This window comes from Scyliorhinus canicula, chromosome 8 (assembly GCF_902713615.1).
Source record: "Scyliorhinus canicula chromosome 8, sScyCan1.1, whole genome shotgun sequence".
NCBI classification, from domain to species: domain Eukaryota; kingdom Metazoa; phylum Chordata; class Chondrichthyes; order Carcharhiniformes; family Scyliorhinidae; genus Scyliorhinus; species Scyliorhinus canicula.
Genome location: NC_052153.1, coordinates 199,332,932 through 199,346,729, shown reverse-complemented (window position 1 = coordinate 199,346,729; position 13,798 = coordinate 199,332,932). Strand labels below are relative to the sequence as shown.

Here is a 13,798-nt window from a genome sequence, read left to right as displayed (position 1 = left end):
GGCTATTAGAATAGATGGCATTGAGGTGCGTAGGGAAGAAGTGTTGGCAATTCTGGACATTTATACGATTTATAATAATCTAGATAGGAATAATATGATTAGGGATAGTCAGCATGGTTTTGTGAAGGGTAGGTCATACCTCACAAACCTTATCGCGTTCTTTGACAAGGTGACTGAACAGGTAGACGAGGGTAGAGCAGTTGATGTGGTGTATATGGATTTCAGTAAAGCGTTTGATAAGGTTCCCCATGGTCGTCTATTGCAGAAAATACGGAGGCTAGGGATTGAGGGTGATTTAGAGATGTGGATCAGAAATTGGCTAGTTGAAAGAAGACAGAGGGTGGTGGTTGATGGGAAATGTTCAGAATGGAGTTCAGTTATGAGTGTCGTACCACAAGGATCTTTTCTGGGGCCGTTGCTGTTTGTCATTTTTATAAATGACCTAGAGGAGGGCGCAGAAGGTTGGGTGAGTAAATTTGCAGACGACACTAAAGTCGGTGGAGTTGTAGACAGAGTGGAAGGATGTTGCAGGTTACAGAGGGACATAGATAAGCTGCAGAGCTGGGCTGAGAGGTGGCAAATGGAGTTTAATGTAGAGAAGAGTGAGGTGATTCACTTTGGAAAGAATAACAGGAATGCGGAATATTTGGCTAATGGTAAAATTCTTAGCAGTGTGGATGAGCAGAGGGATCTCGGTGTCCATGTACATAGATCCCTGAAAGTTGCCACCCAGGTTGATAGGGTTGTGAAGAAGGCCTATGTTGTGTTGGCCTTTATTGGTAGAGGGATTGAGTTCCGGAGCCATGAGGTCATGTTGCAGCTGTACAAAACTCTGGTACGGCCGCATTTGGAGTATTGCGTACAGTTCTGGTCGCCTCATTATAGGAAGGACGTGGAAGCTTTGGAACGGGTGCAGAGGAGATTTACCAGGATGTTGCCTGGTATGGAGGGAAAATCTTATGAGGAAAGGCTGATGGACTTGAGGTTGTTTTCGTTAGAGAGAAGAAGGTTAAGAGGTGACTTAATAGAGGCATACAAAATGATCAGAGGGTTAGATAGGGTGGACAGTGAGAGCCTTCTCCCGTGGATGGAGGTGGCTAGCACGAGGGGACATAGCCTTAAATTGAGGGGTAATAGATATAGGACAGAGGTCAGAGGTGGGTTTTTTACCCAAAGAGTGGTGAGGCCGTGGAATGCCCTACCTGCAACAGTAGTGAACTCGCCAACATTGAGGGCATTTAAAAGTTTATTGGATAAGCATATGGATGGTAATGGCATAGTGTAGGTTAGATGGCCTTTAGTTTTCGACTTCCCATGTCGGTGCAACATTGTGGGCCGAAGGGCCTGTACTGCGCTGTATCGTTCTGTGTTCTATGTTCTATATATTTGTAGAAACTTTTACTACCTGTTTTTATATTCTGAGCAAGTTTACTCTCATACTCTATCTTACTCTCCTTTATAACTTTTTTAGTAGCTTTCTGTTTCCCCCTAAAGATTTCCCAGTCCTCTTGTCTCCCACTAATCTTTGCCACTTTGCATGCTTTTTCCTTCAATTTGATACTCTCCCTTATTTCCTGAGGTATCCACGGTCGATTTTCCCTCTTTCTACCGTCCTTCCTTTTTGCTGGTATAAACCTTTGCTGAGCACTGTGAAAAATCGCTTGGAAGGTTCCCCACTGTTCCTCAACTGTTCCACCATAAAGTCTTAGCTCCCAGTCTACCTTAGCTAGTTCTTCTCTCATCCCATTGTCATCTCCTTTGTTTAAACACAAAACACTAGTATTTGATTTTACCTTCTCACCCTCCATCTGTATATTAAATTCCACTAAATTGTGATCCCTAACTATGAGATCATGAATCAATCCTGTCTCATTACACAGGACAAGATCTAGGACCGCTTGTTCCCTCGTAGGTTCCATTACATACTGTTCTAGGAAACTATCGCGGATACATTCTATAAACTCCTCCTCAAGGCTGCCTTGACCGACCTGGTTAAACCAATCGACATGAAGATTAAAATCCCCCATGATAACTGCTGTACCATTTCTACATGCATCAGTTATTTCTTTGTTTATTGCCTGCCCCACCATCTCGTTACTATTTGGTGGCCGATAGACTACTCCTATCAGTGACTTTTTCGCCTTACTATTCCTGATTTCCACCCAAATGGATTCAACCTTATCCTCCATAGCACCGATGTCATCCCTTACTATTGCCCGGATGTCATCCTTAAATAACAGAGTTACACCACCTCCCTTACAGTTGTATTGGACTTTGGTTCGGCCACATTTGGAATACTGCGTGCAGTTCTGGTCGCTACATTACCAGAAGGATGTGGATGCTTTAGAGAGGGTGCAGAGGAGGTTCACCAGGATGTTGCCTGGTATGGAGGGTGCTAGCTATGAAGAAAGGTTGAGTAGATTAGGATTGTTTTCGTTGGAAAGACGGAGGTTGAGGGGGGACCTGATTGAGGTCTACAAAATTATGAGAGGTATGGACAGGGTGGATAGCAACAAGCTTTTTCCAAGAGTGGGGGTGTCAGTTACAAGGGGTCACGATTTCAAGGTGAGAGGGGGAAAGTTTAAGGGAGATGTGCGTGGAAAGTTTTTTACGCAGAGGGTGTTGGGTGCCTGGAACGCTTTACCAGCGGAGGTGGTAGATGCGGGCACGATAGCATCATTTAAGAGGCATCTAAATGAAAAAATGAAATGAAAATCGCTTATTGTCACGAGTAGGCTTCAATGAAGTTACTGTGAAAAGCCCCTAGTCGCCACATTCCGGCGCCTGTCCGGGGAGGCTGGTACGGGAATCAAACCGTGCTGCTGGTCTGCTTGGTGTGCTTTAAAAGCCAGCGATTTAGCCTTATGAGCTAAACCAGCCCCGTATATATATCTAGACAGATATATGAACGGGTGGGAACAGAGGGACGTAGGCCTTGGAAAATAGGAGACAGGTTTAGATAAAGGATCTGGATCGGCGCAGGCTGGGAGGGCCGAAGGGCCTGTTCCTGTGCTGTAATTTTCTTTGTTCTTACCATCCACTCTGTCCTTCCGAATAGTTTGCTACCCTCGGATATTTAACTCCCAGTCGTGACCATCCTTTAACCATGTTTCAGTAATGGCCACTAAATCATTGTCATTCACGATGATTTTCACCATCAACTCATTTACTTTATTCCGAATACTACAAGCATTCAGGTAAAGTACACTTATGTTGGTTTATTTACCTTTGTTTTGAATCTTAACATCTCCCGTTTTATTCCTTTTGTTATTACTGGGCCTATTCACTGAGCTCCCCTCAGTCACTGTACCTTGTACTGTCGCCCTTTTAGATTTCTGACTATGTCTTCTCTGCCTTGCACTTTTCCCCTTACTTCCTTTTGCTTCTGTCCCTGTTTTACTACCTTCCAACTTCCTGCATCGGTTCCCATCCCCCTGCCACATTAGTTTAAACCAAAGGGGAGATGTCATGATATACAGACAGGCAGCTAATGAACACAGAGAACAGGACATGACCAATCAGCAGGCAGGACACTGAGGGGTGGTATCTCACTATAAAAGGCACGAGGCCCTCACACTCCGCCTCCTTCCATTGATGAACATCTACAGTGAGTCAGGGTGTATGTACAGTATCACACCTCCAGCACGTGGCTAAGAGCTAGTCTGGTTCAGTCAGACAGAGTAACCACACTTCGGTTAGCAGAGAGTCGAACTCACAGAGAACTGAGCTAACTGTGTTACTAGTTCAATAAATCAGATTGAACTAACTTCAAGGTCTGGAGTATCTTTTGGTTGAAGCTGCATCCAGTTGCAGCCCGTGTTATCCCAGAGTACGTTACACAACACCAGGAATATCTCCTAAACCCGGCCCCAGGAATCCTCCCTCCTCCGCCTCTAACTTCAGCCCCACAAACCGGCTTTGGGACTATTTCACATCTGGGCTTTTCATTCACCTTTCTGGTAAGTTTTGTTTTGTTTGATTTGACAGAGTTGGAAAATCTTTACAAATCTCCAGCCAATGGGGAGTTTGCGGGAACCTGATCATCGAATCACAAAAAGTTGGAGTAAAACTTGTAAGAATGTAAAAGTTATCTAATAAACGGGAAATCTCATTCCAATGACATTAGGTGGAGAGTTGGTCAGGACCAATGAGCTGAATCTAAACCGTGAAATTGTCCAGGATCTTCAGTAATCCTGTCGTCAATATCTTTGCCTCCGTGTTTGGAACAAAGGGACAGGTGGATATGCCAAAGAAATAATATTGAATCAGGGACTCACCCAGCATACAACTAAACTTCAGTCATTCCATAGAATCCCTACAGTGCAGGAGGAGACCATTCAGCCCATCGATTATGCACCGACCCTCTGAAAGAGCACCCAACCTATCCGTATAACCCACCGAAACGGCAGATGTTTGGGCACTATGGGGCAATGTAGCACGGCCAATCCACCTAACTTGCACATCTTTGGACTGTGATGAAGATAAACATGTTCCTAAATGACACGGATGAGACCGTTTCTATCCCAGGACCCTGAGGGAAGTTGTAAAAGCCCTAACCATACATTTCCTAAATGTTATTGACTTGGATAATGATTAAGCTAGTCATTCTGCTAGTTAGGAATGATGAGAGGGTTGGGGGGGTGGGGGGGGGGGGGGGGGGGGGGCAGGGGGCAGGACATCTTGCTGGTGAGGCCTGGCTTGGGGTTCAGCCTGAGGCTGGATTTAACAACTGCCTGCCACCCTTTCTGCCTGTTTGATGGGCTGCTGCTGCTATTGGGAGGAAGGGTGATGCTGGTTCCTCTGGATGACTTGTTACAGGAGAGGGAGGAAGTCAGGTACTCTGCTGCCGGTGAGGAAGGGCGGCCCAGATCAACTGCCACATGCTGGAGGTTTGAGGGCCGATTCACCACCTGATGCTGCTTCGGTTTGGACTGCTGACTGTTTACTGTTGCTATGTTTGGGAGCCATGTGCTGTTCCTGCCGTCCTGCTTTTGTGGACTGTGGGCTGGCTGGAGCGGGTGACTGGACACTGGGACTACAGGAGGAGGACGGTGCTGGCTCACCTCAACTGGACACCTTGGAGGCCGTAATGATGCGTCCTGGATGGCTGTTGGCCGCTTCCGTGTAATAATGACTGTTTGTGGTTGATGTTTGGAAGGCCATGTTAGTGGTTGGTGTCTTTGTACTGTTGTATATTGTTGTTTAAAGTTGGATCATGTGCTTGTTATTGTATCGGTGCTGGTTTTTGTCGACTGTCTTGACCGGTGTGTTCACCATGTTTCTACCCGTTTGTTGTGTTTTCTTTTGGTGCATTCTACTGCTGCCGCTGCTGGTGGGAATGTTCCCTCTCCTTCCGTTCTACCCAGCGTCTGCGAGACCTTTTCCGGTGAGTTGGGCTGCTCGGAACGCCCTTCCACCGATGTGGGTGTCTGCAGCCGGGGTGGGGGGAGGCGTGGGGGGAGGGGAGGCGGGGCGGGGGAGGGGAGGCGGGGAGGGGGGAGGGGAGGCGGGGCGGGGGAGGGAGGGGGGAGGGGAGGCGGGGCAGGGGAGGGGAGGGAAGGGGGAGGGGAGGGGGGAGGGGAGGCGGGGAGGGGAGGCGGGGGGGGGGGAGGGGCACTATCTCGGCAGACGGTGGCATTGTTCCTTGTCTTTTGTTATGCTCTGTACGGCTTGGTTTATGATCTGCTGGGGTTATTCCGGCTAAGTTATGCCCCTGTTGAGAGAGGAGGACTGTTCTTTCTCTCTCTCCTCCGCCGTACTCCATGTTGGAGTGGTCTATCCTGGTGGGTTGGGCTGGCGGCCTTTCCGCTGATGTGGTCGAGGGGGATGAGAGGTGTTCAGTGTGTTCTGGGTTCCATGTGTTTGGTGTCCTTGATGTACAGTTTTCTGTATTTTGATAATGTTATGAAACTAAAATCCGCACACTCTATTCTCCAGACACTCTTCATAATGAGGATTATTTGATCAGCTCTTTCCCTGGTTGGAGTGTAGCCCAGTCTCCTCCCCAGGGTGTGTGAATTGGGCCAGTAACTCAGACTGAATCTTCATTCCTCTCCCGTCACCAGCCCCAGGAACATCTCCTAAACCCAGCGCCAGGAATCCTCCCTCCTCCGCCTCTAACTTCAGCCCCACAAACCGGCTTTGGAACTATTTCACATCTGGGCTTTTCATTCACCTTTCTGGTAAGTTTTGTTTTGTTTGATTTGACAGAGTTGGAAAATCTTTACAAATCTCCAGCTAATGGGGATCATCGAATCACAAAAAGTTGGAGTAAAGCTTGTAAGAATGTAAAAGTTATCTAATCAACAGGACATCTCATTCCAATGACATTAGGTGGAGAGTTGGTCAGGACCAATGAGCTGAATCTAAACCGTGAAATTGTCCAGGATCTTCAGTAATCCTGTCGTCAATATCTTTGCCTCCGTGTTTGGAACAAAGGGACAGGTGGATATGCCAAAGAAATAATATTGAATCAGGGACTCACCCAGCATACAACTAAACTTCAGTCATTCCATAGAATCCCTACAGTGCAGGAGGAGACCATTCAGCCCATCGATTATGCACCGACCCTCTGAAAGAGCACCCAACCTATCCGTATAACCCACCGAAACGGCAGATGTTTGGGCACTATGGGGCAATGTAGCACGGCCAATCCACCTAACTTGCACATCTTTGGACTGTGATGAAGATAAACATGTTCCTAAATGACACGGATGAGATCGTTTCTATCCCAGGACCCTGAGGGAAGTTGAAAAGCCCTAACCATACATTTCCTAAATGTTAATGACTTTGATACTGATACTTAAGATTTGAAAATTAAGCTAGTTGTTCTGCTCATTAGGAAAGATGAGAAGGTAACAGGGAATTATCGAGCAGTTAACCTCACACCTGTTGTCAGGGGATGTGGTTGAGGAGAGAGTAATAAAGACCCTGAACATTTTCAGCTGGTTGGAGCAGTAAATATGGACATGGAAAGTGTAGATCACACCTGACCAAATCTATGTTTTTGAAGAGGTGACTAAATTCGTGGATAAGAGAATATCGAAGAACGTTATTGTTTATGGATTTCTGGACAAATGATGACATTCCTGTTGGGTATAGTTATGACATTCAAGGTGATTTATTGACCTGTTTAGGGAAAAGTAGCAGGCAATAGAGTGTGGGCATAATAAAGGGCAGGTACTCGAATTGGCAGGACATTTCATAAGAACTCTGGCCCCTCGAGCCTGCTCCGCCATTCAATGAGATCATGGCTGATCTTTTGTGGACTCAGCTCCACTTTCCCGCCGAACACCATAACCCTTAATCCCTTTATTCTTCAAAAAACTATCTATCTTTACCTTAAAAACATTTAATGAAGGAGCCTCAACTGCTTCACTGGGCAAGGAATTCCATAGATTCACAACCCTTTGGGTGAAGAAGTTCATCCTAAACTCAGTTCTAAATCTACTTCCCCTTATTTTGAGGCTATGCCTCCTAGTTCTGCTTTCACCCGCCAGTGGAAACAACCTGCCCGCATCTATCCTATCTATTCCCTTCATAATTATATATGTTTCTATAAGATCCCCCCCCTCATCCTTCTAAATTCCAGTGAGTACAGTCCCAGTCTACTCAACCTCTCCTCGTAATCCAACCCCTTCAGCTCTGGGATTAACCTAGTGAATCTCCTCTGCACACCCTCCAGCGCCAGTACGTCCTTTCTCAGATAAGGAAACGAAAACTGAACAAAATACTCCAGGTGTGGCCGCACTAACACCTTATACAATTGCAGCATAACCTCCCTAGTCTTAAACTCCATCCCTCGAGCAATGAAGGACAAAATTCCATTTGCCTTCTTAATCACCTGTTGCACCTGTAAACCAACTTTCTGTGACTCATGCACTAGCACACCCAAGTCTCTCTGAACAGCGGCATGCTTTAATATTTTATCGTTTAAATAATAATCCCGTTTGCTGTTATTCCTACCAAAATGGATAACCTCACATTTGTCAACATTTGAGTGGAGACTCGGAGTGGGTACGGGAACGGGGACTCGGACTGGGAACGGGAGCGGGGACTCGCAGTGGGAACGGGAACTGGGCTTGGAGTCGGAACGGGAGCGAGGACTTGGATTGGGAACGGGAGCGGACACTCGGAACGGGAACCGGAGAGGGGAGTGGGAACGGGAGCGGGGCGTGGGAACGGAAACGGGGAGTGGGAACAGGAATGGGAGCAGGGAGTGGGAACGGGAACAGAAGCGGAATTGGGGACTCGGAGTGGGAATGGGAACGGGAATGGGAGTGGAACGGGAGTGGGAACTTAAATGGGAATGGGAGTGGGAACAGGAGCGGGAATAGGAACGGGATTGTTGCACGTTTTACTTGAGTGTAATTCGCGTTTATTGGAGTGTATTAACACGCCTCCGTTTAAAGGCCGTGTGCTTAACACTGCTAGGCTCTATATGTGTATTTTCAGCTCGGGAGTCGCCAGGTGTCGTATAAACACCTCACAAATATTCCAAGGTCAGGTTCAAAGTAATAAAACAATACACCGATTAGTAAGTTCCAAACGATTAGTATTTATTATTACAAATATAATAAATACGCATGCACACGCTAAGGGACTAAGCTACAACTAAACTAAGCGATCAGAATACTTAACTAAACAGGAACAGGCAAGGTCAGGGAGCGAGGCCTTTGTTTCGATCTTGGTCTGTAACCTTCAGAGAGTGTGCTGGTCGCTGGGGGTCTAGTGGGGCTGGTTCGCGTAGCGAGCGTCGTATTGTCACTTACGGTTCGGCGGCTGGTGCTCAACGGCTGGAGTCAGGATACAAGTCGAAGTTCTGGGTCGAGGTCAAAGCCGGAGCACAAAAAACAGACAGGACCATGTGTGGGGGTCTATCTTTATAGTGGGCCCCAATGTCCGTGCCTTTTTGGGGCGGGCTTTTACCTTCAGGTATCGATTGGATCAGCTCCCAATCGATATCTTTCGAATCCCCCAATGTGAGGGTCTCTCCTCGATGGAGGGGCGGTCTCTTGTGGTGGATACCTTTGGTGCCGCTCTGTCTGGACATCCACTTAAAGTATCTATTCAAACCCAAATGTTGCCATTGTGTGTGCCCAGATCTGGACTGCCTCATTAATATGCAAAGCGTTTTGCTATTAACACCTTTGGTTGAGATCTTCCACCTGGCCATAAACTAGTTTTGCTGCGTGCAAAATGCTAATCAGTCTTTGCAGACTGCTTGTCTTGGCTAAACTGCTTTTTCCCTGCAGTCTTAGCAGTTCTCCATCTTGTTAGCCCAGTGTCCATCTTAGGTGGCTACAGGATCAGGGAGTAGGAACGGTATCAGGGAGTGGGAACGGGAATGGGAACGGGATCAGGGAGTGGGAATGGGAGCAGGAACGGGAGAGCAAATGGGAAAGGGAGTGGGAAAGGGAGCGGGAAAGGGAGCGGGAAAGGGAGCGGGAAAGGGAGCGGGAAAGGGAGCGGGAAAGGGAATGGGAAAGGGAGTGGGAAAGGGATCAGGGAGTGGGAGCGGGAATGGGAGAGGGAACGGGAGTGGGAACGGGAATGGGAGTGGGAACGTGTGCAGGAATGGGAACGGGAATGGGAGCGGGAATGGGAGCGGGAATGGGATCAGGGAGTGGGAACAGGAATGGGAGTGGGAATGGGAACAGAAGTGGGAACGGGAATTGGAACGGATCAGGGAGTAGGGATAGGATCAGGGAGTGGGAACGGGAGTGGGAACGGGATCAGGGAGTGGGAATGAGAGAGGGAACGGGAGTGGGAACGGGAGCAGGAATGGGAATGGGTGCAGGAATGGGAGTGGGAATGGGAACGGGATAAGGGAGTGGGAGCGGGAACGGGAATGGGAACGGGAATGGGAATGGGAATGGGATCAGGGAGTGGGAATGGGAACGGGATAAGGGAGTGGGAGCAGGAATGGGAGCGGGAATGGGATCAGGGAGCGGGAACGGGAGCAGGAATGGGAATGGGAGTGGCAGCGGGAATGGGAACAGGATAAGGGAGTGGGAATGGGAGCGGGAATGGGAGAGGGAACGGGAACGGGAGCTGAAGGATCCTTTGGGCAGCCGGCCGAGTTTGAAAACCAATCCAGGAGTGATGTCACAGGAAAATGGTAAGTTCATTGGCTGGTAACTAACTGCTAATTTGCATTACCTATTCTAAATTACTTTCAGATTAAAGATAAAAAGATAAATATTTTACAGATTAGAAAGACTAAAAACCAACTGCAAATAAAAAGAAATCTAACTAAATAGTGATGCAGGGCCAGGCGATGTGTTGTTCCTGCGTGATGTGGGAGCTGCTGGATCCCATTGTGGTTCCCAGTGAACACAGCTGTAGTAAGTGTCGGTATCTCGAGGAACCCTGGCTCAGAGTTGATGAGCTGGATTCTGAGCTTCGGGCACTGCGACACATCCGGGAGGGGGTGAGGTACCTGGACACTGTGTTCCAGGAGGCAGTCACATCCCTTAGATTAAATACCTTGAATTCAGACAGTACCAAGATGGCGCCAGAGCGAGGCGACTCTCTGAGAGCTCTCCTCAACAGATCCACTTTTTACTTAACTTATACTTGTTCTAATCCTTTAAAATTGTATTCTAAAACTAAAATTATTACTAACCTCGCTCTTTTATACCTTGTGTTGCCCCATTATGTATTTTCTTTTATTCCCTTTTCTTCCCATGTACTTAATGATCTGTTGAGCTGCTGGCAGAAAAATACTTTTCACTGTATCTCGGTACAGGTGACAATAAACAAATCGAATCCAATCCAGTGGTGAGGGACAGGAGGGTGTGACCATGAGTGCGGCAAATGAAATCTGCCGTCCTTACCCGGTCTGGCCTACATGTGACTCCAGACCCACAGCAATGTGACTGACTCTAAAATACCCTCGGGGATGGGCAATTAGGCTGTTTGAAGGCTGGTTTAGCACAGTGGGCTAAATAGTTGGCTTGAAAAGCTGACCATGGCCAGGAGCATGGATTGAATTCCCGTAACAGCTTCCCCGAACAGGCGCCAGAGTGTGGTGACTAGGGGCTTTTCACAGCAACTTCATTTGAAGCCTATTTGTGGCAATAAGCAATTTTTCATTTTCAATTTTCATAATTGCTGACCCAGCCAGCGACGCCCACAACCCACGAATGAATAATAAAAAATAAAATTGCCCACCACTGGCATAAGATGAACTGGTGAAGACTGATGTTGGTGATGAAGGAGAGTCAGCTCTTCCTATCTCTGCAAGGACTGTGCTATTTTTCCATTGATTCTCCTTTCTGATTGAAGTTCTCCAACATCCGCTGTGATTAATGTATTTTGTGGTTCTCTGCTTTGTCTTTCCAGCTGTTTGTCTGCAGGAATTTGCATCTCAAGCTTGTTGGACATTGCACATCTGGATTAGTCTGAATAACAAAGTGGGTAGTCAGGTCGTTTGCTGCAATAAGAATGGAACGATTTCACAAACGCCCAACATTAGCCAAGAAACGAGTTCCGAGGATGTCCCCGAAGGATGTGGTGAAATTCATGAAAAACAATGGCTTTGTGTTGTTTACGGTGTTCGCTGTGATTGTTGGTTAGTACCGTCTGTTAATTCATCAACATATCAGGACACAGCCACCTTCCCCAAGGTTCCCAGAACCGCCTGCCAAAGATCCTCAGCATTTATATCGGAGAGGTTGGTGATCTCTAACCCAATGTCTCCCATTCTTCCTCTGTGACATCCCATCACCGCAGTCTCTGAAATTCCACGGGGCGGATTCTCTGTCCTCAGACGAAGTGCTGATGCCAGCGTAGAATGTGTCGACTTTCACACCGGCAATTCGGTGGCGGCCCCTCACCGATTCCGGTACCGGAGAGGAGTTAGCACCAGCGATGCCCGAGTGGCAACGCCGGAGAATGGCCGGGTCCCGGGCCACGCATGCCCACGGCTGACAACCTGCAACCGTTCGTGCCGTGCATCACGGCGCCGGCCTCGTGCATAACCTAACCGCAAACCCCGACCCCACAGCCCACCCCCGGCCACCCCCCTGGCCACCCCCCACCAACCCCCCAGCCCTAGCAGATGCCCCCCCCCCCCCTCCTCCCGGCCAGTGGCACAGATCCCAGCCGAGTGTGGCGGTGCTGCACGCAGTCCGCAGCCGGTACGCCGGCTTAGACCATAAGTGCCGTTGGGAACTCAGCCCATTGGGATCAGAGCATCGTGGGTGGGCCGGCCGATGACACCCCAACGGGGCTGAAACGGTCACGCATCACGATGTTGCCTATTTGGAGGGGGGCGGAGCTTGGCCGACCAGCGTCAAACCAGCGCCGGGCCCCGATGCAGTCATACGAATCCATTCTCCGCCCAATCGCAGAACACGATTTCGGCATCAGGTAACAGGAGAATCCCGCCCCATACCTCCCACAGACCGGTATAGATCCCAACCTATTCCCACTCCCCCATCCTGGTCCCAAACTTCTCTCAATTCTAAACTAATCCCACTGTTGCCAAACCCCTGGGTATCTCAGAGCCCAGCACCATCTCCTGCTGCCCGCTTTAATTCCCATTCTTTATCCCCAGGCATCATACTCGGCTTCTGTCTCCGGGATTATCAGATGAATTACCGGCAGATTAAATACTTCTCCTTCCCGGGAGAATTATTGATGCGGATGTTACAGATGTTGGTGATGCCTCTCATCATATCCAGTCTGGTCACTGGTAAGATACTGATATCAACTCAAATTCTATTCATTAGACTTTCTGAGGTTCGTGTCAGTGTCACCGTGTCAGTGTCAGTGTCACTATCACCGTGTCTGTCACCGTGTCTGTGTCACCGTGTCTGTGTCACCGTGTCAGGGTCACCGTGTCTGTGTCACCGTGTCTGTGTCACCGTGTCAGGGTCACCGTGTCAGTGTCACCGTGTCCGTGTCACCGTGTCAGTGTCACCGTGTCCGTGTCACCGTGTCAGCGTCACCGTGTCAGTGTCAGGGTCACCGTGTCAGTGTCACCGTGTCAGGGTCACCGTGTCAGTCACCACCGTGTCAGTGTCACTGTCACCGTGTCTGTCACCGTGTCTGTGTCACCGTGTCCGTGTCACCGTGTCAGTCACCGTGTCAGTGTCAGGGTCACCGTGTCAGTGTCACCGTGTCAGGGTCACCGTGTCTGTGTCACCGTGTCAGCGTCACCGTGTCAGTGTCAGGGTCACCGTGTCAGTGTCAGGGTCACCGTGTCAGGGTCACCGTGTCAGTGTCAGTGTCACCGTGTCTGTGTCACCGTGTCAGCGTCACCGTGTCAGTGTCAGGTCACCGTGTCAGGTCACCGTGTCAGGTCACCGTGTCAGGGTCACCGTGTCAGTGTCACCGTGTCAGTGTCAGGGTCACCGTGTCAGTGTCACCGTGTCAGGGTCACCGTGTCAGTGTCACCGTGTCAGTGTCACCGTGTCAGTGTCACCGTGTCAGTGTCACCGTGTCAGGGTCACCGTGTCAGTGTCACCGTGTCAGGGTCACCGTGTCAGGGTCACCGTGTCAGTGTCACCGTGTCAGTGTCACCGTGTCAGGGTCACCGTGTCAGTGTCACCGTGTCAGTGTCACCGTGTCAGGGTCACCGTGTCAGTGTCACCGTGTCAGTGTCACCGTGTCAGTGTCACCGTGTCAGTGTCACCGTGTCAGTGTCACCGTGTCAGTGTCACCGTGTCAGGGTCACCGTGTCAGTGTCACCGTGTCAGTGTCACCGTGTCAGTGTCACCGTGTCAGTGTCACCGTGTCAGTGTCACCGTGTCAGTGTCACCGTGTCAGGGTCACCGTGTCAGGGTCACCG

At 49.1% G+C, this 13,798-nt stretch overlaps 1 protein-coding gene across 1 annotated transcript in view; it reads left to right on the top strand.

The window, feature by feature from the left end:
• The first annotated feature begins 5,948 nt into the window (after positions 1 to 5,948).
• The window catches only part of LOC119969962 (excitatory amino acid transporter 1-like), a 201,027-nt gene continuing 193,177 nt past the window's right edge, over positions 5,949 to 13,798 (top strand). Inside the window, 3 exon segments of the mRNA XM_038803929.1 lie at positions 5,949 to 6,182; positions 11,347 to 11,575; positions 12,563 to 12,700. Coding sequence (XP_038659857.1) covers positions 11,449 to 11,575; positions 12,563 to 12,700 — 265 coding nt within the window. The 5' untranslated portion in view covers positions 5,949 to 6,182; positions 11,347 to 11,448.